Source organism: Penicillium odoratum, assembly GCF_028828045.1.
Source record: "Penicillium odoratum strain IBT 22623 chromosome Unknown utg000008l_segment0_segment0, whole genome shotgun sequence".
Taxonomy (NCBI): Eukaryota; Fungi; Ascomycota; class Eurotiomycetes; order Eurotiales; family Aspergillaceae; genus Penicillium; species Penicillium odoratum.
Window position 1 is genome coordinate 1,598,427 of NW_026643150.1, and position 21,992 is coordinate 1,620,418.

Sequence of the window (21,992 nt, forward strand, 5' to 3'; positions counted from 1 at the left end):
GATCCTCCATTCCCCGGAGAATGTGGCCGATGTGACGGAGTCCCAGGAACCAGGAAATCCGAGGCCGGGGTTGGGGCTGGGGCCAGGGCTGGGGTTAACCCCAAAATTCCCATGAGGATATGAAATTCCAATTCCCCTTGAAAATGGTGGAGAGTACATTGCAGGAGATTTAAATAGTAGCGTGTACTATGTAAAGCCCCTTGAATCTGGGGAAAGCAAAATCTTTCCAATGTTGTGGATCATAGCCTAGACCTGCACTAAGACAATAAAATCCCGATTCAGACGGATAAACTATAAATCGGACTTCCACCGCTATTCCGTTTGTCCACTCATGTCCAAATGTTATAACGGGATGTGCGTAGTCCCCCTGTACCATGTGAAACATAACACGAAACCACCAGTCGATTCAATATGATTAAGTAAATTTACTATATATTCTGTGCTCCATTGTCGTGACTTCATTTAACTAATCCTAATTAGTTTGTACACCCCGACAGGTTGGTTGTCGGGAGGATCACCGTGCCGAGACCGACTTTTCTCCGGTAGATTATAGAAGGATGCTAGAAGGATTTCAATTTTCCACCGTTCAGCTCTGTTTTTTCATTTTTCCATTTCCATAATACAAAAATTGGACGGCCAATCCTTGAGCACGGCATTCTAGTCCCGATTCCCCGGAGCCCCCCCAAGGAGCCAAACTAGTGGCCCATAACCCCGGAGAAGAGCTGATCCATCGACTTTTTTGTATTGCCCCCTGGGTCTTGAATGGGTCCTGAATGGATCCTGGATGGGTCCCCCTTCCCCACACTTGCAACGCGTCGACTTTACAACTTCCCCGGAGGGATGAGGATGGTAGAGGGCGGGTATTCCGCCCTTCCGGAAAAGGTCCCCATCCCTGCTATATGGAGGAGAATGAGGCGATCGGGCTTGGCTAAGACGATCTTTGTTAAAAAAGATTGGTACCGGGTAATTTCTGATTCATGTTTACTCCACAAAATGATTTGTACAGGAAGAAAAGGGAGGAAAGGGAGAGTATAATTGTAGTCCAAGTGTCCATCCAGACTCTTCCTTTTCACTCTCCCCAGCTCTCAGACCCTTATCACTCAAGCCAACAAACGTGTACATCTCTTATTCACTCGGATTCTAACCCGCTTACTATTTATCTCTTATCTTCTCCCCCAAGATATTTCCTCTCACTTCTAGCCTCACCATCTCCCCTTTTTCTCATAACCAGTGATTTCCTGAAACTCTTGAACTTCGTAAGTTAAATCCTTTTCGGCAAGCAAAAGCTTGTCACAACATATACATTGCCCCCAGTTCCGATCCGAAAAAAAAAAACCCTCGGGCAGTTTCGGAAGAACCACAAAGCAAACTCCATAGATCCATCCACATTAACTAACGACAATCACTTATTCAGACTGAAGATCCCCAGGTTTCAACTTCCGAATCTCAACGAGCTTCATCATCAATTCGCCTCACTTTTTTCGTTACCGAGGTATCACACCATATTCAAACCTACAAATACAAGCTCCCCCAGCTCCACTCTACTCCTACAAAATTTCCACACCTTCTTTACCTCTCCACTCAACCTCACTTTCAAACCAAACTCCACGATGACTTCCATCGCTACTCCCTCGTCCACTATCTCCTTCGCCCCACCCATCTCCTCCGAGGCCCTAGCGTCCTTCTCGCAAGCTACCCAGTCCATGATGGGCAGCAAATCTTCCAAGAAGCTCGAAGACGGCATGCCCCCTGCTCCACCTCCATCACCCGTCTACTTTGCCGTCGACAGCAACGGCAAAGCATCAAATAAGCACGAAAAGATCCCAAATCTCAGCCTTGAGTAAACATAAATAATACTCAAGTGCAGCATCGCCAAATCATGCTTGCTCATTCTCCACATCTTTCTTCTCTTTCTCAGCAGGCTATGAGCGTTTGCGACATATGAATTCGATGGTCCTCGATAATGTTACACGAGGCCTGGGATAGGAGCAGGGGGCTCCGTCGGCAACGAGTACATTTTTAATCCTCGTTGCGTTTCTATCGGGATCCATCGCGATGGTTTTTGTTTTCTTATTCTTTTTCTCTTTTACTTTGCATTAGCGTGGCGTGGATTCCATTCCGGTCTAGGAGGCAAAGGACCTGGGCTTTGCTTTGCGTTTTTTTTCTTTTCTTTTTTCCAACTACTACTTTCTTTGTTTTGGGTTTAGGTCTGGTTACAGAAAATTTTGGCGGGTGTGGTGTTTTAAATTCCCTCGGCTTAGCTTGCAATTGATAACATTTCATTTTTTGGATTCCGTTGTTTCTTTGTCTGGACAAGTGGATACGGTACCCCGTAGGGATCAAGGATTTTCGTCGCTGTTGAGGGGATCCACTTCTTCTGAATTACATGTTTATGATCTCACGGGTAATTAAAGGTGGAAAGTGCATTAATTTCGCTTATAGTGAGCTTCTAGTAGTGTGCTAGTCACTTCGGTGCATGGCTAGTGGAGCCTTTGACAAAAATACGTGGATCCACCGGACTCCCCGGCTGCGAACGTTTCCTAGTCTAGCGAGGTACATTTTGATCACACCAATTGGAAGTAGACGGTACGACAGGCCTCGGTCTTTCTGTACACCCAAGCAACGAAGTTTTCTTCCATTATATTTCGAGTGGGGGCCGATCAGACCACGGGAGTTAGCACATGTGAACCAACTGCCGATCACGACGTCACAAATACCTAGGAGAAACTAGGCAGTTTATGACACTGATTGTGGGGGATGCAGTGTTTAGATCTGTTGGACTGGCTAGGATTGGCTTGAAGAGATCCCGACCATACAGGTCTTGATGAGTTCGGAGTATGTACCTGGATCTTGATTCTTTCGTCACAGGAAGTGTGGACATTTGGAATGACGTGACCAGGCATTTAGCTTATTGCATAGCAATTGCTATTCTCTGGTTATTATCGGGTTGAATGAGAGCTCCGGTGGGGCAGCGTGGTCCGAAAAGGGGAATCACCGTTGTCCCATGGATGAAAGGACCTGCATTGGGCCCCCCAATGCCTTCATATTGAATGGGGAGGGCGGCCTTGATGGAGCCATTGTAAGCAAGCTCGGTAAGAAACGCTTGCCTGGAACTGCAACATCCTCCAACACGATGTAAATATGGGAAGATTGAAGGTCCCCAATAACTTCACGTGACCCGAACGAAAATCACTATGAGATCATAGGTTTGGGCCGAATACCCGGGGCCCCGTAGGGTTTCTTTGATCCCGATCAGCGATAAGAAAATCAGTGACCTAATCCGGGAAATCGGACCGATGGCCCTCAATAGGCATTCTGGGAGTCATTCTCATCAAGTCGGCGAATCATCATCTCCAGGATATCCAGCGCCTCCTCCTCTCCATTCGCAGCCCGCTCATTCAAGCTGGCGATCTCGGCCACTTGAGCTTCGGTGCGAGCCCACGCGTTCAAACGGTCGGCAAGGGTCGCATTACGCCGGGTGCTCATGATTGTGCGCACAGCATCTGCCTCACCATGTGCGTGCTTAATGCGCTGCAACCGCTGGATGAAGCTGGACTGGTGTGTCGAGATTTCCGGTCCGAGGGTCATACCCGCTGGATCTGCAGGTAATGGATTGGATAGGTCCGTATTGGTTGGAATAGAGTTGGAAGTATTGGCATTTTCGGGGACCAATCTTGGCCCAGAGCTGGAGATGATGTTCGCTTTGCGGCCCATAATCTTGACACTATTGGCGGCGAGCAGCTCGAAGCTAGGACCCTGTCGCAGGGGTGGGTAGTCCGTGTCAGGAGCGATATCTGGATGGGTAAAGACTAGCTCGGTACCGATCTGATCGGCCCAGGAGCAGCTGAAGATTTGATTTTGGTAGGAAATAATCGGGTTGCACGTGTGGAGGCCGAGGATCTGGATTCGCTCGCCTGGCAACGTTCCCGCCTCGGCGTTGTCAAGAGTTGCATATGTATCATCGTCGACAGGGTCATTGAGGCCCTCACGAGGTTCATTCACAGGATATGGCTCTTGTGGATCCTCATTCCACTTGCGGGGAGGGCGGATTGGGCCATTGGCGGATGTGAGGTCTAGGTTTAGATAAAAGCTCTAAGGGGTGTCAGTTGAGATCACAAGAAGCCAGGACGAAAACAAGAAAAAGTAAAAAGTTGGTATTTCTCACCTCTATCTCAGTTTCATGGTACTCATATTCATACTCATCTGAGTCCACTTCTATTGCGGAATCCATGGTTGTATTCAAGGGATTTTCTGCAATATGCAAGTGTTTTGCGATAAGATAGGTCTGAGTCAGCAGAATCCATAAAGCGGTGAATAATGAACCAAAAGGCGGTGTGAAGGAAGGTGAAAGGAAGGTAATTTTTGCCGCTTGTATTAACCCGATTTAGCTTGGTTGTTTTCGTTCCTTCACAAGCTCCACTTCGTTTTAGCGGTGGCAAAGACTGGACATTGGTTTCTTCGGGGGTTTCTGGCAAATTTTAGCGAAATCTAAATCACTATCCTTTGGATCATGTTTGAATCAAAAAATTGGGTTGCTCATTCATACACAAAATGGCATAATTAGCATAATTGGCATAATTAGCAAAGATGGCGCAAAATCTATGATCTACATTGGCCCCTCAGTTGAACCCTTTAAGGCCCTAAACCCGGAGTTTCAGCCTTATGCTTGACCCCCTCACTTATCTTTCCAGCACAAAACAGAACCACTCGGATTTGAAAATCAAAAATACGTCCGGTAATAGGACATCATGTGTTCGTAACTTCTTCGTAAGTATCCGAGCCTTCCGTTTAGATGTTAAGGCATGTCGATCGCGTTCCGGTCTGGCCAGGTCGTTTGGTTTCCGCACGTTCCCGGATACGCTGGAGTTTGTGCGAGACTCTTTTCGTTATTTTTACCCAAAAGTCTTTTTATCCGAGATTTTTCTTAAAAGAGGGGAAGCTAAGCTGGCGGATAGCCCGGTCAAACATGTATTAGAGATTTATACTTCTTTCCCCCAATCCTGCTGTGTTGCTTTCCTTTCCCGTCCCATAGATTTCTTCCCTTCCTCCCCTCCCCCCGGCATGATCCTCAGCCTTATCGTCGGTTCCCTGCATTGACAATCCTGTGTCAAACCGGGATTCTTGAGGATCTGTCCCTCCATGAGCTTTTTGACCGGTCCACACTGGCAATCTTACCCGATTGCCTTGAGCAGATGACTCGCAAGGCCCAGGTAACCATTGCGGCCTTGTCGACCTTGATCATTTATGTCTCTCTGAACAGTTTATTCCGCGCGTTCCGCCCAGCTTCCTTCGTATGGTACGCTGAGGATCGGGAGGAGGTGAGCTGGATCGCAAGCTCGCGCTCCTGGTTCGATCGCAAAAGCTGTCGTTGGCTTAGCATCTGCGGCGCTGCACATTTCCAAACGGCTCACGGCCCGTTCGGTGAGCGTGAGCCAGTTGAAAGGTCGGAGGAGGTCGACGATACCAAACCCTGGCGGTCATTCTGGCTTGGCGGGGCTAATCAATCAAAGTGGGATGCTGACGAGCGGGCTAAGCGGGAGATCCCCGACTATGTTTTTGATTATGCCCCACTTGTTCATCTTTACTCCGGGGAACAATTTTGGCCCGGTGATATCGCGGAGCATTTGTACCACACCACGCCGATGCTCAATTACACTCCTATTCAGGCTCAATGGGATCATCCCACTCTGAAAGACTTGAATCAACTCAATCAGTGGACTCCCCGCCATGTCTACCTGACCAGCAACGATAATGTGCAGACCCGCCCGCCTTGGTTAGAAGGCGACAAGAATATTCCCGAGTCGAAAGGTGGGACGGAACAATCATGGGCTGATTGGGATGGTCGGGTGGATGGCCAAATTCCGGGTGACACGGAGGAGGATCGGGCCAAATGGTTTGACCTGAGTCAAATTGAACGCACCCACGATACACAAGAGTCGATGCAAGAATCTTCCACAGCACAAAAATACATCCATAACGAGCTGCGAAGACGATATGAGGGCAAAAAGGTCGAAGCGCCTCTTCCGAACGAGGCCGGAGGCCGCAGCGACGCCCCCGCGATTCTACTGGTGATGGATAAGGGTCATGGAGTCGTGGACGCCTTTTGGTTCTTCTTCTACAGCTTCAACCTGGGAAACGCAGTCGCCAATGTGCGATTCGGTAACCATGTCGGTGACTGGGAGCACTGCCTCGTGCGATTCCACAATGGCCAGCCCAAAGCCTTATTTTTCAGCGCGCACACGGCCGGCGAAGCTTATAGATATGAAGCAGTGGAGAAGATCGGAAAACGGGTAAACCTTCCTCATGCACCATTCAATTGAACCGATAATAACCATTTACAGCCTGTCATCTATTCCGCCGAGGGGAGCCATGCAATGTACGCCACACCAGACGTGCATCCGTACATTCTTCCATGGGGCCTTCTCCACGACGTCACGGACCGAGGCCCACTCTGGGACCCCTTACTCAACTCTCATGCATATACATATGACTATGCCAACGACACACTACGTGCATCTACCACCACTCCCACATCCCCCACAGAATGGTTCTATTTTGGAGGCCACTGGGGCGACAAATTCTACCCACTTGGTGACACTCGCCAGTACCGTTTCGCTGGACAATACCACTACGTGAACGGGCCTCTTGGTCCCCGGTTCAAACACCTCAATCGGATCAAGGTATGCCAGGGTCCGGACAAGTCAACCTGCGTCATCAAAGATTGGATCGGTGAACCTGGACGAATACCCCGATGGGCCTCCACTGGACCTGGAGAGTGACTTCTCCCCTCACTCATCCGACCGCTTCCTACTGGCATCAATTTCTTCTTTCTTCGCTAACTATTTTCTTCTGCGCTGACTATATACCCCCCTTCTTATATTTTTCATTGATTTACATGACACCAGACCTTGAAGGACATAGACTTAAGGTCGCATCTTTAAACACGCTCCCTACTTTGCTTTCGCCGGGATCTCTGACATGAACGGCATGATACCATGACCCCAATTTACCTAGCCTATCATTGGCGCATTTGATTTCTTCGCTTGTGATGAACTCCACTTCTGGATTGAGTGTCTGGCGTGTCTTTGATCTCACTTTTTCTAGAACCTCGAATCTGGGAATGAGAAAATCTTCAAATGTTGCTAATATATACCTTGCAATAGACAAATCACAAGTTTCAACAGCGAATTCTTAATGCTTGAATCTGTGCATGTACTATGTAAATATCAAAACATAGTGCATATGTAGGACGTAAGATTTCGGAATAATGCATATGGGATGTGCCAAGCAAACTCCTGAAGTTATATGTACAGATTGATTGTGTATAACAAACCCGATAATTAACTTTAATTTTCCTGAGCCAGACATGTATAGGTCTTCCCCCTTATCATACCTATGCCCAGGTGGAATATAAGAACTAAAACATGGCGATCTTCCGATATGCGCTATTTTACTGTTGGTAGCTAAAATTGTATGTACTTCAACTTATAAACATGAATTTCTGGGTATTAAAGTAGAAGCCATGCGTAAAGGATAATTTTTATTTGGTTCCCAACCAGACTTGACCGGGTACCCAACAGATTGTCGAACATTGATAGTTATGTATGATAGTATGGTATGCTCCACAAATACATGCATTCACGCGGTATCCAGGAACATGAGTATGCTGATCATTGACGCCAGAATATACAATAAATATAACAAGATGTTGGAGTAAGAAGCAACCGCCAAGGAACCTTAAATTCTATAGCGTATATCTACCCTCTAATCTCCCAGAGACGGATACGGCCCTGTTCGTTTCCGATGGCCAATTGCTCTGAGTTCGGCGAAATAGCCACGGAGGAGATACGGCCCAATGGGGTGTTGGAGGTGGGCCAGTTGCGGTACACTGTGCAAGATGGGAGGTGGACTAAAGAAACATAATTAGCAAGGAGTCCGAAGAGGATAGGATCAGATAGACGCAGGGGTATCGTACCAAGTCTCAGCGCATCGCGCTTCCAGCGACTCGCCATAACCAGCATCTGGCCATCAGGAGCGAAAACCAGATGGCTAATAGGGGTGGTAAGCTGGTCCAACACACGCGTCGGGGTCGGGCTCCGCGGAATACCACCCTGCGAAGGACCATCTTTTTCAGCTTGCGAGGCATTAGCATATGCAACAGCCCAGTCACGGCGGTCATAGATGTTGGAAACACCGCTAGAACTGCCGACAGCAACCCAGCGATCTCCGCCGAGCTGGGTGCGGCCTGAGAGGCCACCCAAAGTGAGGACGGTGGTACCGACAGCACCGGCGTCGAGCCAGCGAGCCACAACGCGGCGTTGTCGGCCATCCCACTCGGAGATCTCTCCGTTCTTGCTGGCGACTGTCATTCCCTCGCCGTCTGACCACCAGGCGAAGTCGGCGACACCGCCGCGACCGTCGACGCGCACCTGTGCGATCCACTGAGCGGTGTTGGAGTCGAGGACGTTGATCAGACCACCGCCCTTGCGCGCTGTGCCAACCAGACCGACATAACGGCCGCATGGGGAGAGCTTGAAGCGCTCCATGGACTTTTGTTCCTCTTTTCGGTCTGCGGTTCCGTTGACTTTGTCCACTTTGCCGGTGTCCATGTTCCAAATATGGAAGTATCGTCGCCGACCAGAGGCGAAGATCTTGTTACCCGTCGGCGGTGCAAAGGCGGATGTGTGGATCGGGGTGCGCTTGATGTGCAAAGAGGTCAGAAGGGGGTTGGGAGATGGTGCTGAAGGAGAAATGTGGTGCATGAAAAGAGTTGACGCAGGGCCGGATGAAAGCAGGAGAGGGTAGTGAGGGTGGAAGTTGAGCGAGTCGACGGAGGACTGCAAAACTACTGGTTAGCCAAATACTCATGTTAAGCATAAAAAAGATCTTACTGGCTGTGTCTTGCCAACATCCTTAAGACGTTGGATATCCAAGACTTCCTGCCGGAGCTTGCGCTTGCCTCCGGAGCCTGCATTGTCTTCAATGCGGGTGAGATCGGTGGCATTTTGAAGCAGCTTAGCCAGTGGCTGCATAGATAATTGCTCATCCTCTCCATCTGAATCCATTTCGTCATCGGAGTCCGAGTTTTCCTGGCGGCGCAAAGCGACCAGCTCTGGGTTCGCCCAATCGGGAGTGGGGTGCATGCGTTGAAATTGTCTGCGCAGTCGGCGAGTATACTCCTTGCCACTGACAATATCTTCGGACTCAGACACACGCAATTTGCGCAATTTGGCCTGGCTTCCGAGCGAGACCGCAAGGCGTTCATCATCGCTGTCGTGCCAGATTGCAGGAGAAGTCTGCTCATTTTCATCATCAGACGGAGTCTCCGGTGAGGGAATAAGATTGGTAGTTTCGGGTGCAACGCCTGAGTCGAGGAAAAAGAGCTATCAACAATTAAGAGTTAGCATTGTTTCGCAAGTTGAAGCTCAGGCAGAAGATCGAGTGGGGCTGCATACATCTGCATCGGCCATATCCTCAACATTTGCTTCATAGTCATCCTCCGCACCCTCATCACCGCTTCCACTCTCCTCATCACTGTGCAGGGTAAGCTGCATAGCATCAGCTCGCTCCTGTTGGCTCTTCAATGCGCTCATGAACCCCTCGTCGTCACCAAATAGCATGCGCTCCAGCTTCAACTCGGCCTCATCCTTCTCAGGGAAGTCCTCCTCGTCGGAGCTAGTCTCGTCGTCCATCTCAATGTCGTCGACCGGTTGCTGGTTCATCAGAGGGTTCTCAGACGGAGCGGCTGCCCGCTTCGTCTTTTCCTTCAGTCGAGTTTGAGGCATTATGAATTTTCCAATATTCTGGTGTTGAATAAAGACAGATCCTTCGTTCCGTCACAATTCACAACTGCGATCGGCGATCTGAAGCTTGCGGAGCGGGATTGGAATATTTTTCGCTTTGATTTTTGCAATGACGGCAAAAAAGGGCGGTGAGTTTGACGGTCAAGTAAACTTCATGCCTAAGGCAACAGCGGATCTGATAACTTACCAACCGAAGAGATAACCTACTACATACAACGCTTGACGGCTGGTTCTTATTTATTCATCAGAATCCAATGAAGTGTCTACTCAATCTTGACTTATGAGAAGATTCAATGGGCCAATCGAATTGTAGAAATGCATTTCGAAACAATGACAACACATTGGTGGTGGGGCCAAAAAGGATAAACAAGACACTCTTGATCAAGCCGATTTCGAGAATGACTTTACTTGTACAACACCATTTTATGTTGATGCGCTTTCACGATGGATTGCTAATTGATAGGTATTTAACGACTATTCAGCAAGTCAAGAGCGGCGACCATCAATGTATTATATTTGATAACCAATTCGTCCTTCAAGACCACAATTAGGTGCATTGTCCAATTCGGCTTGATTTATCTGGTCCGCTGTCTTGGTGTTTATGGGTTCGTTTGCTACTGTGTTTATTGACACTGTCCGTACCAGATGATAGATTCAAGGCCCTGTGAGAATACAAGGCACTCAGTGCCACTAGCTCGACGGCGAGTCGGTCAGAGAATGTATCATAGGGCTGTATGGCAGTTTTTCCGCCAAATTGTAGGCCATTCCATGGGAGTTGTTACATGCTTTAGGTTCCTTAGCCTATTCGGAAGCTTGGTGGTGATATCGGCCTCGTAGTAGAGGATGTATGCCCGATCTAATATGTGGGTTAGGAGAAAGCGCGACTGGAATCGAATTTGCTGGGGCCCGACAAAGCTCAGAAGTGACCAAGCCAGCAACATACACTATAGGTCTTTGGTTCTGATAGTCCAAAAGTAACTCGTTCTATTAGACCGTAGCTCTTACCAATAGCGTGCCAAAGTGCGTTCTGTGCCTACCAATATGTTAATAAGATTTTCAAGCTTTCCAGTGAGAAAGATATCTAAAGCGAGACGTTCAGCATCGCTTGATGGCTTCGTGCAATCATTTTGAGTGGGTTCTGTGTATACAGGGGTAGTTTCGACATCTTCAAATCGAGATCCTATCAGATCAAGATGGAAAGAGGACCACTGGAGAGGATTGCGGAGCCCGCGGTGACTGCGTACGAGACCAACATGTGACTTTTATGTAGAGTTGGCTGTCACTGTAAGTTTAAGAAGATTAGCTATTATCGTGGCGATGTTTGAAGACCGACAATGCGCCGGAAAATAACGGTCTAAAAGGATATTTTAGATTTGGCTTACTGCCTAGACTTGATCAAATTTGCAGAAGTACCCATTTACACCTGTAGTTCTTACTATTGACTATCTAGTACCTACTACTATTGTATAGCTGTCACTTACTAGAGTATTCTGGCTTCAAGGCTCTAGGTATCTGCCTCTTGGTAGGTACATTGACTAGATACCTTAAACAGGCACCTATGTACATATTACTCAAGTAGGTACCCTGAACAAGTAGTCAGGTAGGCACTTGAGTAGGAGACTAAGTAGATACAGTAGAAAATATACTAGTATACAGTATCTTATTTGTTCGACCTAAGTACGCGTCGCGCGAAATGGGCAGCGGAAAGCCTCTAGTTCTCATAGTTACCATCACCTCCTAAAGCGGTGGCAGCTACATGTAAGAGTGTAGGAAAGGCGTGTGAACCCGGGAGTACCATTATGATATGCACGTGTACGTATAGTAGCTACCTTCGTACCTACGGATATGTATTTATGACCAGAAATATAGATATCAGGTACATAAAGTATTCATATTTAGAGAGAGCGAGAGAGGATACTGTATTCGTGTACACATGGAAATCGTAGAAAATAAGCCAATGACGAGAAATCCAACGCTACTAAATTAATCACCAAGTCGCATACTTATGCGGCTGACTTGGACTGTCTGTCCTGTTCGCGATGACTGCCACTCGAACTGGAACTGGGAGGAAGGTAAGGAGGGACCGGCGAATGGTCCTCAGTCATAATAGCTTCAGACTCCTGAATAGCTAATTTAGACTGTGACACTGGGAGAGGTGACCTTTTCCCTGTAGCGGAATCATCCTCAGAATCGGATGAGTAGGCTTCGTCGATACCAGCAAGAAGACTTTCCCGATGAAGATCTTCATCTGCAATAGCGTGGCCCCTATCATCATCGGGAAAGAAGTCACTGTGTATGTTTTTCTTGATGAACGTGTCGATTATGTAGTATTGGATGGCGTTCATGGTGACAGGGAAAAGGAGCATCACAAAGATAATTTGAAGGGCAGTGTTTCCTTCGGTCCACCGCAAAGCCCAGTCGCCAACCCTGATGATGATGGGAAACAGTTGGATCAAGAAGAATACGCATATTTTCATGTTGAGCAGACCCAGGAAGTAGATGATGGATTGTTTGAACCACCATGATGCCCGGGGCGGATTGCTATAATTGCCGGTCTCGATGGATTCTGGAGGGTTGGCGAGAGGAGTGTAGGAAGCAAGAAATGTTAAGATTCGAAGCGCAACGATCAATATGGGGATACCTAGAGTGGTCTAGCACCGGGGTTAGCTTCGTGTCTATGAAGAAAAAGAATCAGACTTACATCGATCCCAATATTCAATAGGTAGAAGGAGCAAGGATTGGGTGTGTAGTCCATGCGAATCTCCAGTTGACCAGCAGAAAACATTGACATGAGAAGATTTGCCATATGAAGCATGAACGAGCCGAACACTTGCTTTGAGACATCAAATACCCACACTTTGAGCGGCCGCTGCGGACGTTCTCTCCATCGCTTATAGACCAACGATAAAAGCGCCAGTGCCCCAAGGGCGGCCTGAACAATTAGGGAGAAAGGCCCTAGAAGTTTGCATTCACCACCTTCTCCATTTTGGTCATTTCCCATTCCTGTGACGGTGGCTCCATGATAGTATAACATGTGTTGCTGTGTTGGCGACGCCTGTGAAGGAGAAGTCGCAGCGATAAGGGTGGTAGATGCCTTGACGGCCATCGAAATGGTGAAATCTGCGTCCATGGTCGTTTATGCAAGGTGTGGGACCGGTTTTTGATGTGATCGATCCAAGGAACGAGATATGACGTTGATGCGAGGAGCCACTGGGGCTTATTCGGCACCGAGGCAACTCGTTATACCCGAAGCATGGATTTGAATGTACCAAGTGAGATGAGCGCCGGTACAAAGTAGCGTGGAATGCGATTCTAGAAAGATGACTAGATAAGTAAGGGAGAGTTGGAGCGATGAGGTTCAGCAATCTGCCTGGGGGCGGTGTCTTGTGTCCGCCCCCGCACGGGATCGACAAGGCTAGATCAGGCGCCCCCAATGATTACTATCTACCTATTCTGGGAACTAAACCGATATTACTGGAATAGTGAGCAATCCAAATTTGCTCGGCGTATTCATTTGAGGTGCCGCTTCCTCCTAGGTATTCGTGGAAATCATTGATCAAGGGGGATTGCGATGACCAAGTTCAGGGTTCCGTTGCCTGCAGAAAGGTGGATCGCCCTTGGCCTTACCGCCTAGGACCCTATCTTCTACTACATATTGGAGAACCAAGTTGACCCATTTATGTAACGGCAATGCGATTTCGCAGATCACTTAGATATGTAAAGAGGCTCTTGGATAAGTGGTTTGCGGAGCAAAGTGGGGGGATTCATATTGTGATCCCCAAAAGTAAGGATATGATAATAGAATGCACAAAGAAAAGAAATTAATCTCTTGTTTGAAAGGGGTCCGGTAAAAGCCCCCCGATCATGAACAAGGATCAAGGAATAGTACCCATCAAACCTCCGTCAACCTTCCAAAAGCGAAAGTCGAAAATAAAGAAGAAATCCCAGGGAATAAACAAACGCCGGTAACCCCTCAACCAAGCCAAATTCAATAGAATTGGAGTCGTTGTAACACCATGCGCAGCCAAATGCGTGCAGAGGGCATCGTTAGAGCCGAATATCGTCACATCATTCTATTCCATGCTGCTGTTTAAGTCGTTCCAGATTTTCTTGTCTTTCTGCAAGATCCTCTTTCGAACGGAGCATCTTCTCCGGCTGATGATACAATACTAAAATGCCTGTTACTCAATCTCCTCTTGACCTTCCGAGCTAGAGCGAGTGTGTAGACATACCAACCAAGTATCTGTTTTGGAAATTGAAGCCATTGAGCTTATCGCATGCCGATTTGGCGTCGTGTACGTCCTCGTAGACTACAAATGCAGTTCCTTTGGAGTTGTTCGCGATACCCTGACGAATTTGCCTACACAGAGAGAGAAAAAGTCAGCGACAAGATTCCGGCCATCGTCCAAAGCTTTAATAACATACCGAATAGGCCCAAACTTGCCGAAAAGGTCAAAGAGTTGCTCTGCTGTTACGTTGTAGCTAAAGAGGTGAAGTCAGCGGTCCATTCTAAGTTGTAGGTGATGTCTGACCGAATTGCTAAATCTGGGGGATCGGCGTGTTGCGGCGGATGGAAGAGAGACGTACTTGAGGTTCTTGACGAAGAGAATCCTACGAGAATTATACCCGTTAGCATATATTATCCAACAGATGCGATTCCAGATGAGACCGTGACACCTCCGCACTGTGGCGGATGAGTATCGGAGATGGAGAGGGGCAGAAGAGATCACCTACCGATTTGCTTCGGGAGCGAGCTTCCGGCTCATCCTCGGATAGATTTATGGAAAATGAAGAAGTTGAAGAGTAGATGAGGAGTGAGATACCCAGGGTATCGAGAGCCGTGGTGGTGGTAGGAGAGAGAGATCGCAAAGAGGAACAAGAACACGCAGAATGCACGAGAGAAGTTCTTGGCATCGCTGAATTCGGTCTAGCGGCTATCACTGTTCAATGAGATGAGCTAATCATCTTACCATACCTGACAGAGTTACCACTCAATCTATGCAATATCTTATCATATGAACTCCCAATGTCCTGTACTGTATGGTAAAGCTGAGACAGCTCGGCCAACGACGCTCTCGTCGCAAGTAGAATTAGGCCGGTGAATTCGACTAGGACTTTTTTTCTATTTCTTCTCCGTCGACACAATTGAATCGCACAACATTCTTCTACCTAATTATAATACCAGATTCAATTTACTGGTATGGGGAGGATCGAGGACCTCATTACCTATTGTCTAGTCTGCAGATTGTCCCGCGTACATACCTTGCGAACTTACTCGGCCTACCACTCTCCCTCCTTCACGCATTGACATCTTCCACCCTCCGACCACCACCCACACCCTCCCCGGAAACGTTCCATCCATCCATATATTCTCAGCTTGTCATCCAGTTCGCAGGAGCTCACTCCTGCAGACTGGATTGCGCTCGATTCGCTCTCCCTCCCTGCCCGCGGACTGCGGCGCGATTCTCGGCGCCTTTGTCCTCCCGCCGCTCGACTGAACCCCCTCAACTCGAGCGCATCCGCAAATCGCCTCCCCCATCCGCTCTTCGGCCGTTCCCAATCGTCTCATCGAGCATCTCTATCCATCTCGCGGCCCTCCGTGTGAATGCCTTCCTGCCAGGAATGACTTTCCTTCTTCCTGCGACGGCCTCTCGCTAGTCCGTGTGGTCAAACATCCCCGCTTTGCACCCACCTACCGCAAGCGCATCCTCTCGCACCACCAACCTAGTCTGTCCTATTTTCTCTCTCCCAGATACACCCCGAGTGAGCGAAAATGATGAGCGCTGCGTCGTTTTTAACTCCCTTGGGGAAGCGCCCTTCGCAATACCGCACACCGTCCCCTCCGCCGCGACGCGCTGTCGAACCCATCACTCCCTCTAGAACCGAATTTCTCGCAACGTGGGCCGAGCGTAATTTAACCCGGGCCACAAGTCTTGACCGTGACCAGCTTCCATCAAATCAGAATCGCAATGCCGCTGTTGATGCCGGCTCCCATCACCGGTCGGGTCATGGCCGGTCAAATTCCACCATCGACACACTTGCAACCATCGCCCTCGCAACGAGCCCGACTTTCGCTCCGCTATCATATCGTCCGCCCTCCCCCGATCGCTCGACCGCACCCTTATTTACTCCCGACAATCATTCCGAGCGGCCGGTCAAACGCCCCCGATCAGAAAGAGACCCGTCACCTCATCACTCTCGCGGAATTCCACAGAGCAACTCCCACTCCACCTTCATTGACAGCATGAAAACCGATGCGGAGCTTTTGCTCAACTTCGCCCGACCCACCAATTTCCACCCCGACAGAGACAAAAAACGGGTCAGCATTGACGAATCTTATCACAATCACGGTGCCGGTTCAATACGTCACAATCGAGTTGGGTTTGTCGGGGAGTCTGCTGGCCCGGAGGATAGGAAATCCTTGCATCACGAGGATGGCATTCCACCTTCACGCATGAGATCTCATTCGGATGGTTCTGCATTCCTCTCACGTCCCGTGGTTCGAGGCGTACGCCCGGCAACTAGCTCAGGAGGGACATTGCCCCCAATTGTCTGGGAAGATGAGAACGAGGATGGCCCTTTAACGGACGTGTCTCGTTATGCTGGATATGGTGACCATCAAACCACCGAGGACGGAGAATCTCTTCCTAATCAAGCACCTGACCCCACCCTCAAAGTTGAAGAAGAGGCAGGTGATACAAATCAAGCAAGCTGCACTGCGTGCCACCTGGTGCGGATCCCAATGGAGACTGAGGAGCAAGATGAAGACACTTGGATTGGCTGCGACGGATGCAAACGCTGGTTCCATATTGTTTGTGCTGGGTTTAAGAACGACAGGGAAGTTCGCACGGTTGATAAATTTATCTGCCGTTCTTGCCGAGCAACCCATGGCCAAACAACCTTTGTGCGCAAATCTTCGCGCGCTCGTACGGCAATCGACTATGCTGGTCTCAACCAGGGACTGATCAAGGCAGCCTCTGATTCCACGGAGCACCATTATCTTGAGCCCATTCGTCAAGGGAGGATTAAATTCCAACCAGAAAGCTTTCCTCGCATGAGGCCGGAGCTAGTTACTGCCGAATATTTCGAGCGAGGTAATGGATGGAACGAACCTGTTGTCATTCCTGCCTGCTGGAACAGTCGTGACCCCGTTCCTGAAGTCCATGCGGATCTGGAGGCTTTGGTACATGAAGCTCCAACACAGGAAATGTTTGATGAACTACTCGACCACGTTTCTGAGGAGGCAATTGATGTCAAAGACAACCCCGAGTGCGGCCAAGACCAACTTGATATGGTGATTCCCCAAGGTCTCACCGTCCGGGCGGTAGCCGAGCTCTATGGCCCCGAGGAGAGAGTTGAGGTCATCGATGTCAAATCACAACAGGGCGAAGATAAAAGGTGGAACATGCAGAAATGGGCCGATTATTATGAGAGCGCTGAACCCAACAAACCTGTTCGAAATGTCATCAGCTTGGAGGTTTCACAAAGCAAGCTAGGTCGTCTTATCAAGCGGCCTAAGGTTGTACGTGATCTGGACCTTCAAGATGCCGTATGGCCTGAAGAGTTGAAGGCCATTGGCGACTACCCCAAGGTTCAGTTCTATTGCCTCATGTCTGTCGCCGACTGCTATACCGACTTCCATATCGATTTTGGTGGGTCTTCGGTGTACTACCACATTCTGAAGGGCAAGAAGACTTTTTTCTTCATCCCTCCCAAGGACAAACATCTCAAACTGTACGAGGAGTGGTGTAATTCTCCAGCTCAGGATTCAATGTTCCTTGGAAATCAGACAAAAGAGTGTTATCGTGTGGATCTTTCCGAGGGGGACACCATGCTCATTCCCTCAGGCTGGATCCATGCCGTTTGGACTCCAGAGAACAGTCTAGTCATTGGTGGAAATTTTCTCACCAGACTGAACTATGGAATGCAGATCAAGATCCTCAACATCGAAAAGGAGACTAAAGTTCCTAAGAAGTTCAGGTACCCCTTCTTCCAGAAGATTCAATGGTACACTGCATTGAAGTACCTGGAAGATGACCCGATCCCACAAAGTGTGCTAGAGGCTTTCGCCCAAGATGAAAATTTCCGACTTCACCGGCATTACCCTATCTATTATGAGTTTGGGGAACGTTCCAATCAGGAGCCTCCTAGCTCCCCTTACTACAACGCCCGATTCTACTCCCAAGCAGAATTGGAGGGCTTGCCAGAGTTGACAAAGTATCTTCTGCGGACAGCCCTCATTGCAAGCTCTTATACCGTCGACGGAGTGACAATTGAAGTACGCAATGCGGTCAGACGCTCCATTCCGAAGGGAGTCGGAGATCCCCTGGATGTGATTCGCAAATTCGGTGTTTGGGTCGCTTGGAAACGTGGTAACGAGAAAGCCCCTCAGTGGACTCGTCCTGGTGTCATCGAAAGCAACTCAAAGGTGTCTCTCACAGAAAAGCGACCAGCAGGTCGACCTAGTCGACGTTCTGAACGTAATGTGGACAGCCACCGCACTTATGCTGAAAGGCAAGCCGTTCAAAGGCCAACGGATGAGGATGCCACTCCCGTGCCTCCCACGATCAGCGGTACGATTCCGCCATCTGAAAGCGCAACGCCTGCCCCGGTTGGCACCGTCGCTGAAATCGCTACTCAAGAACCACTCACTCCTAAACCACGATCTGCCCCACGTGGCTCGGGGCTTGGTCCGAAACGTGTCGCTTGTGATGCTTGTCGCAGACGACGCATCAGGTGCCGTCATAAAGATGAGCCGACCGAGTGGATACAGGGTCGACAAATGGCAATGAATGGATTTGTCCCTGGATCGGGTCTGAGCACCCCATCTTCTCTCGCCCAGGATGCAGTCTCGGCTCTGAACTCCTTAGCTGCAATCGCCTCACAAGCCGGATCACAAAGCAATGGCGTGGCTGGCCTGGAACACTTTGATGGCTCTGCCTTTTACTCGACAATCATGGGTGCCTCCACTGCCGCCGCGAACAGACTCAATGACGTGAGTCCTGACGGTGCCAATGGCAGTAAGAAGGGGCGAAGTAAGGCGTGTGATGACTGTCGGAAAAGCAAGGTTTGTGGCTCCATTCTAATGCTCGTTTTGGAATACGCAACTAATCCACTAAATAGCGCCGTTGCATTCATGATGACCGTGGCAACATTGACCCGATTAAAGCTCAAGAAAGATCCAAGCCTCGTGGGACTGCTTCTACAAAGCGACCCCGCCCCAATGAAGATGACATTGTGTCTGCCGCAGCCAAGAAAGCCAAGCAGGAGAGCACATCTCCAATTGCTCACCCGGTATTCTTCGGTCAAAATGCCGGCGTTATGGTGCCGCACGCGATGCCAGTCACAAGCTACGACGAGGAATCCGTTGCCTATGGTGTCATAGATCAGCTTCAAGCTCAGCCTATCAAAGAGGGTGAAGCGCACATTGGTCAAGCTTTATATGCATCGCCACCCGCTTTTCATGCCGATCCGGTCGAGGGCAAGGATATTACCTCGATGTCAGTTTCATCAAAGCCGACTGCCTCCCTGGTATCCCCACCTACGTCGCTGGCCGACGAAATGGATGTGGTACAAGAAGGTGAGGCACTAGCATCCGTTGAGAGTGAGGCTCCCAATGCGCTGCACACGCCCAACTCGAGCTCTCGCAATTCGTCACGCCAGCCTCGACACGGTGAACAACCTCGTCATGGAGAGCACGAGTCTCGTCATGGGGAACGCTTCACGGTAGAGGTATCCAATCGCCCGAATAATTCGGTTAGTATTCCAGCCTCGTCTACTTTCCGCCGAACGACCCCAGGGTTTGCGAGCTCGTCCAAAAAACCTTCATCTCGGCCCTCATCATCTCATGCAAAGAAAAGTTCCCCGATGGTGGAGAGACGTTTTGATCGCCACGGGCCCACTTCATTGTCTCCTCATCAATTCAAACATACCAAGCATCTTCTCGACGAGGATGATACGGATGCTGAGAGCCTTCGTCTCATTCGAGAGCTTCAAGAAGAAGAGTTTGGGCTGCGAAGACGGCGGGGCTAAAGTAACAAGGCTTTGCACAGGAGACATTTGAGTGATCGCGACTGACATGTGGAGAGTGATCATATTTGCTATTTCTTTTCAGGTTCTTCTTTTTCCCCCAGTGGATTATTCGGGATATCCATCAAGTGATCAGGCGTGAAGATTCGGCGTTCATTTTTTTTTCATTACTTTTTTGGCGTTTTCTCTTTGTTATTGTTTCCCCTCGGAGCCAGGGTGACCACGGAGTTTTGTGTGTCAAGTTTTTATTGTGCATAGGGTTTCTCGTTTGGCCTTGGAACTCCTTGCTTATCCAAAGTTTTCTTGTCTCTTTTGTTTATGATCCAAATATCCGGACGTTCCTTTCGTGTTTTGATTCCGCTTATCTCTTTTCTTGTGAATTGTCTCAACAGGACTGCAACTACTTTGCTGATAGGCTTCTTCTTTCATTTGTCCATTTGGGCGGGCTTTTTCTTAGTAAAGGAGGACCGTGAATCAAAGGCCCTCAGGGCATATATCTATTTTTTTTGGAATAGTAGCTGTATACAACTCCATTGAATACTCAAAGCCTGGAAAGTGATCAAAAGTCAAGAAAAACCCAGCTTTAAATACGGAGAGAACCAGTCAAGCTACGCAGAGCTAAAACTCACATAAACACAACCAATCTAAGTAGCAAATTTCATATCGTTGAATCCCCAAAGTGCGAGCTAATGATGGTAATGATGGTGATAATGATGATGGTGAAAGTGGTGATGATGCTGCATAACTCCCGAGCCACCAGTCCCAACCAAAGTATCATCAACTACAGTAGCTGCTCGAGGAGAAGATAGAACCTGACGAACAGCAGCCTGTTCTAGTGTGGACCCAGACTCTTCATCAAGCTCGGGAATAATCGAACCAGATATCGCAAATGGAGGATGCTGAGTCTGTGTATTCGCTAGATCAAGCGAAGCGATATTATCCAAAGTATTGCCAGAAGGTGGGATCCATGGATAATAGCGACGACCATGCATGGGATTTCTTTGGTACATGGTTCTCGGGTTATAGTTATCCGTCAACATGTTTGGTTCAGAGTCATAGTTGCGATCTGGCAATGCAAAGGATGGGCCCTCTGAGGCGGATTCCCAGAATTGGTTCTGGTAGCCGCTGTGAAAAGAGTAATCTGACAATTCTAGCCCTGGTCCATTGGAGGTTTGTGCACTGTGGATGCTCGTGCTGTCCATTCCATATGCAGATGCGCTGTGGATACTCATGTCGTCCATGCCGTATATGGGCATTTGCAGAGTGGGATCTGGTACCAGCGCTAGGTCGGCAGACAGATCAAAGTTTGGAGTACTTGTCAACGGATCTGCTGCCATTGAGAATGGCATATTGGTAAGATGACTGATTGAGTTGGACCTTGAAACCGTGGGTGAAAGTGTTGCTGAGGGGGTGGCGGTCAAATGAGGGTCGTTGCGGGTTGAAGCTGAGTCGGATCTCGACAACTCCTTCGAAAGTCTCCTCCATCGATTTCGACAGGTAAGGGGAGGACGGCCAGGAAGCCCAGCCGAGATAGCAGCCCATTTATGACCGAGCTCCTGAACCTTCGCAGCCAAATACTGGTCTTCTTCAGCCGACCAATTTTTCAGTCTGTCTCTCGCCGATGGATTCAAGATATCATTGTATCTTTTCGCACATTGGTCATCCTTCCGGCCTTCAATCAAAAGCGCTACTATAAATCAGCCTAATGCACAAGATCGGCCCCAAATAAACGAATTGACTTACCGATATCCTTCCAAGCAGGCCCCAGCCGCTTATGAGCCGCAAGCAACAGCTCATCCTCCTCTTTCGACCAGCGACCCTTCCGCAAAGCCGGATCGAGCGAGTGAAACCATCGCTTCCGACAGTCCTAGTCATGATAAGTCTCACTATCCATACGTGTTCGGCTCGACTGACCTTATTCGATCGCCCGGGAAGATGTCTCGAGATCTCACTCCAGTTCCCACCCTCCTTGCCTCGCTGGTCATTCAAATTCTGTACGAGAGAGAGGAGCTTTTCATCCTCTAGCTTCGACCATACGCGACGGGTTGTGGCCGCAGAGTCCGAAGCCATGCTGGCGGCTGGCCTATTGCGTGGGGAATGGCCCCTTAGCGGGTGTTGACTTGCTTCCCCGCACTACGGTGGCCCAGGCCCGAGAACTTT

The 21,992-nt window shown here is 49.0% G+C and overlaps 8 protein-coding genes across 8 annotated transcripts; 3 read left to right on the forward strand and 5 right to left on the reverse strand.

The window, feature by feature from the left end:
* Window positions 1-1,610: 1,610 nt before the first annotated feature.
* Window positions 1,611-1,844, forward strand: N7520_010818 (uncharacterized protein; the record flags this gene model as incomplete). Its single annotated transcript, XM_057144751.1, has 1 exon — window positions 1,611-1,844. One exon carries the CDS (start codon window positions 1,611-1,613, stop codon window positions 1,842-1,844), a length of 234 nt encoding a protein of 77 aa, XP_056990505.1.
* A 1,459-nt stretch (window positions 1,845-3,303) lies between these two features.
* On the reverse strand, window positions 3,304-4,231 carry N7520_010819 (TFIIIC subunit 6 family protein; the record flags this gene model as incomplete). The annotated part of the gene is made up of 2 exons (XM_057144752.1): window positions 3,304-4,092; window positions 4,166-4,231. 2 exons carry the CDS (start codon window positions 4,229-4,231, stop codon window positions 3,304-3,306), a joined length of 855 nt encoding a protein of 284 aa, XP_056990506.1.
* Window positions 4,232-5,192: 961 nt separating this feature from the next.
* N7520_010820 (uncharacterized protein) lies at window positions 5,193-6,779 on the forward strand (the record flags this gene model as incomplete). The annotated part of the gene is made up of 2 exons (XM_057144753.1): window positions 5,193-6,290; window positions 6,342-6,779. 2 exons carry the CDS (start codon window positions 5,193-5,195, stop codon window positions 6,777-6,779), a joined length of 1,536 nt encoding a protein of 511 aa, XP_056990507.1.
* A 978-nt stretch (window positions 6,780-7,757) lies between these two features.
* Window positions 7,758-9,785, reverse strand: N7520_010821 (WD40 repeat domain-containing protein; the record flags this gene model as incomplete). Its single annotated transcript, XM_057144754.1, has 3 exons — window positions 7,758-8,837; window positions 8,892-9,383; window positions 9,456-9,785. 3 exons carry the CDS (start codon window positions 9,783-9,785, stop codon window positions 7,758-7,760), a joined length of 1,902 nt encoding a protein of 633 aa, XP_056990508.1.
* Window positions 9,786-11,806: 2,021 nt separating this feature from the next.
* N7520_010822 (STIMATE family protein) lies at window positions 11,807-12,933 on the reverse strand (the record flags this gene model as incomplete). Its single annotated transcript, XM_057144755.1, has 2 exons — window positions 11,807-12,454; window positions 12,505-12,933. 2 exons carry the CDS (start codon window positions 12,931-12,933, stop codon window positions 11,807-11,809), a joined length of 1,077 nt encoding a protein of 358 aa, XP_056990509.1.
* A 938-nt stretch (window positions 12,934-13,871) lies between these two features.
* Window positions 13,872-14,569, reverse strand: N7520_010823 (putative pre-mRNA branch site protein p14; the record flags this gene model as incomplete). The annotated part of the gene is made up of 5 exons (XM_057144756.1): window positions 13,872-13,972; window positions 14,036-14,163; window positions 14,229-14,285; window positions 14,391-14,414; window positions 14,538-14,569. The coding sequence occupies 5 exons, from the start codon at window positions 14,567-14,569 to the stop codon at window positions 13,872-13,874; spliced, it is 342 nt and encodes a 113-aa protein (XP_056990510.1).
* Window positions 14,570-15,576: 1,007 nt separating this feature from the next.
* jhd1 ([Histone H3]-lysine-36 demethylase) lies at window positions 15,577-19,835 on the forward strand (the record flags this gene model as incomplete). Its single annotated transcript, XM_057144757.1, has 2 exons — window positions 15,577-18,870; window positions 18,927-19,835. The coding sequence occupies 2 exons, from the start codon at window positions 15,577-15,579 to the stop codon at window positions 19,833-19,835; spliced, it is 4,203 nt and encodes a 1,400-aa protein (XP_056990511.1).
* Window positions 19,836-20,518: 683 nt separating this feature from the next.
* Window positions 20,519-21,902, reverse strand: N7520_010825 (uncharacterized protein; the record flags this gene model as incomplete). The annotated part of the gene is made up of 3 exons (XM_057144758.1): window positions 20,519-21,504; window positions 21,576-21,687; window positions 21,747-21,902. The coding sequence occupies 3 exons, from the start codon at window positions 21,900-21,902 to the stop codon at window positions 20,519-20,521; spliced, it is 1,254 nt and encodes a 417-aa protein (XP_056990512.1).
* Window positions 21,903-21,992: the final 90 nt, after the last annotated feature.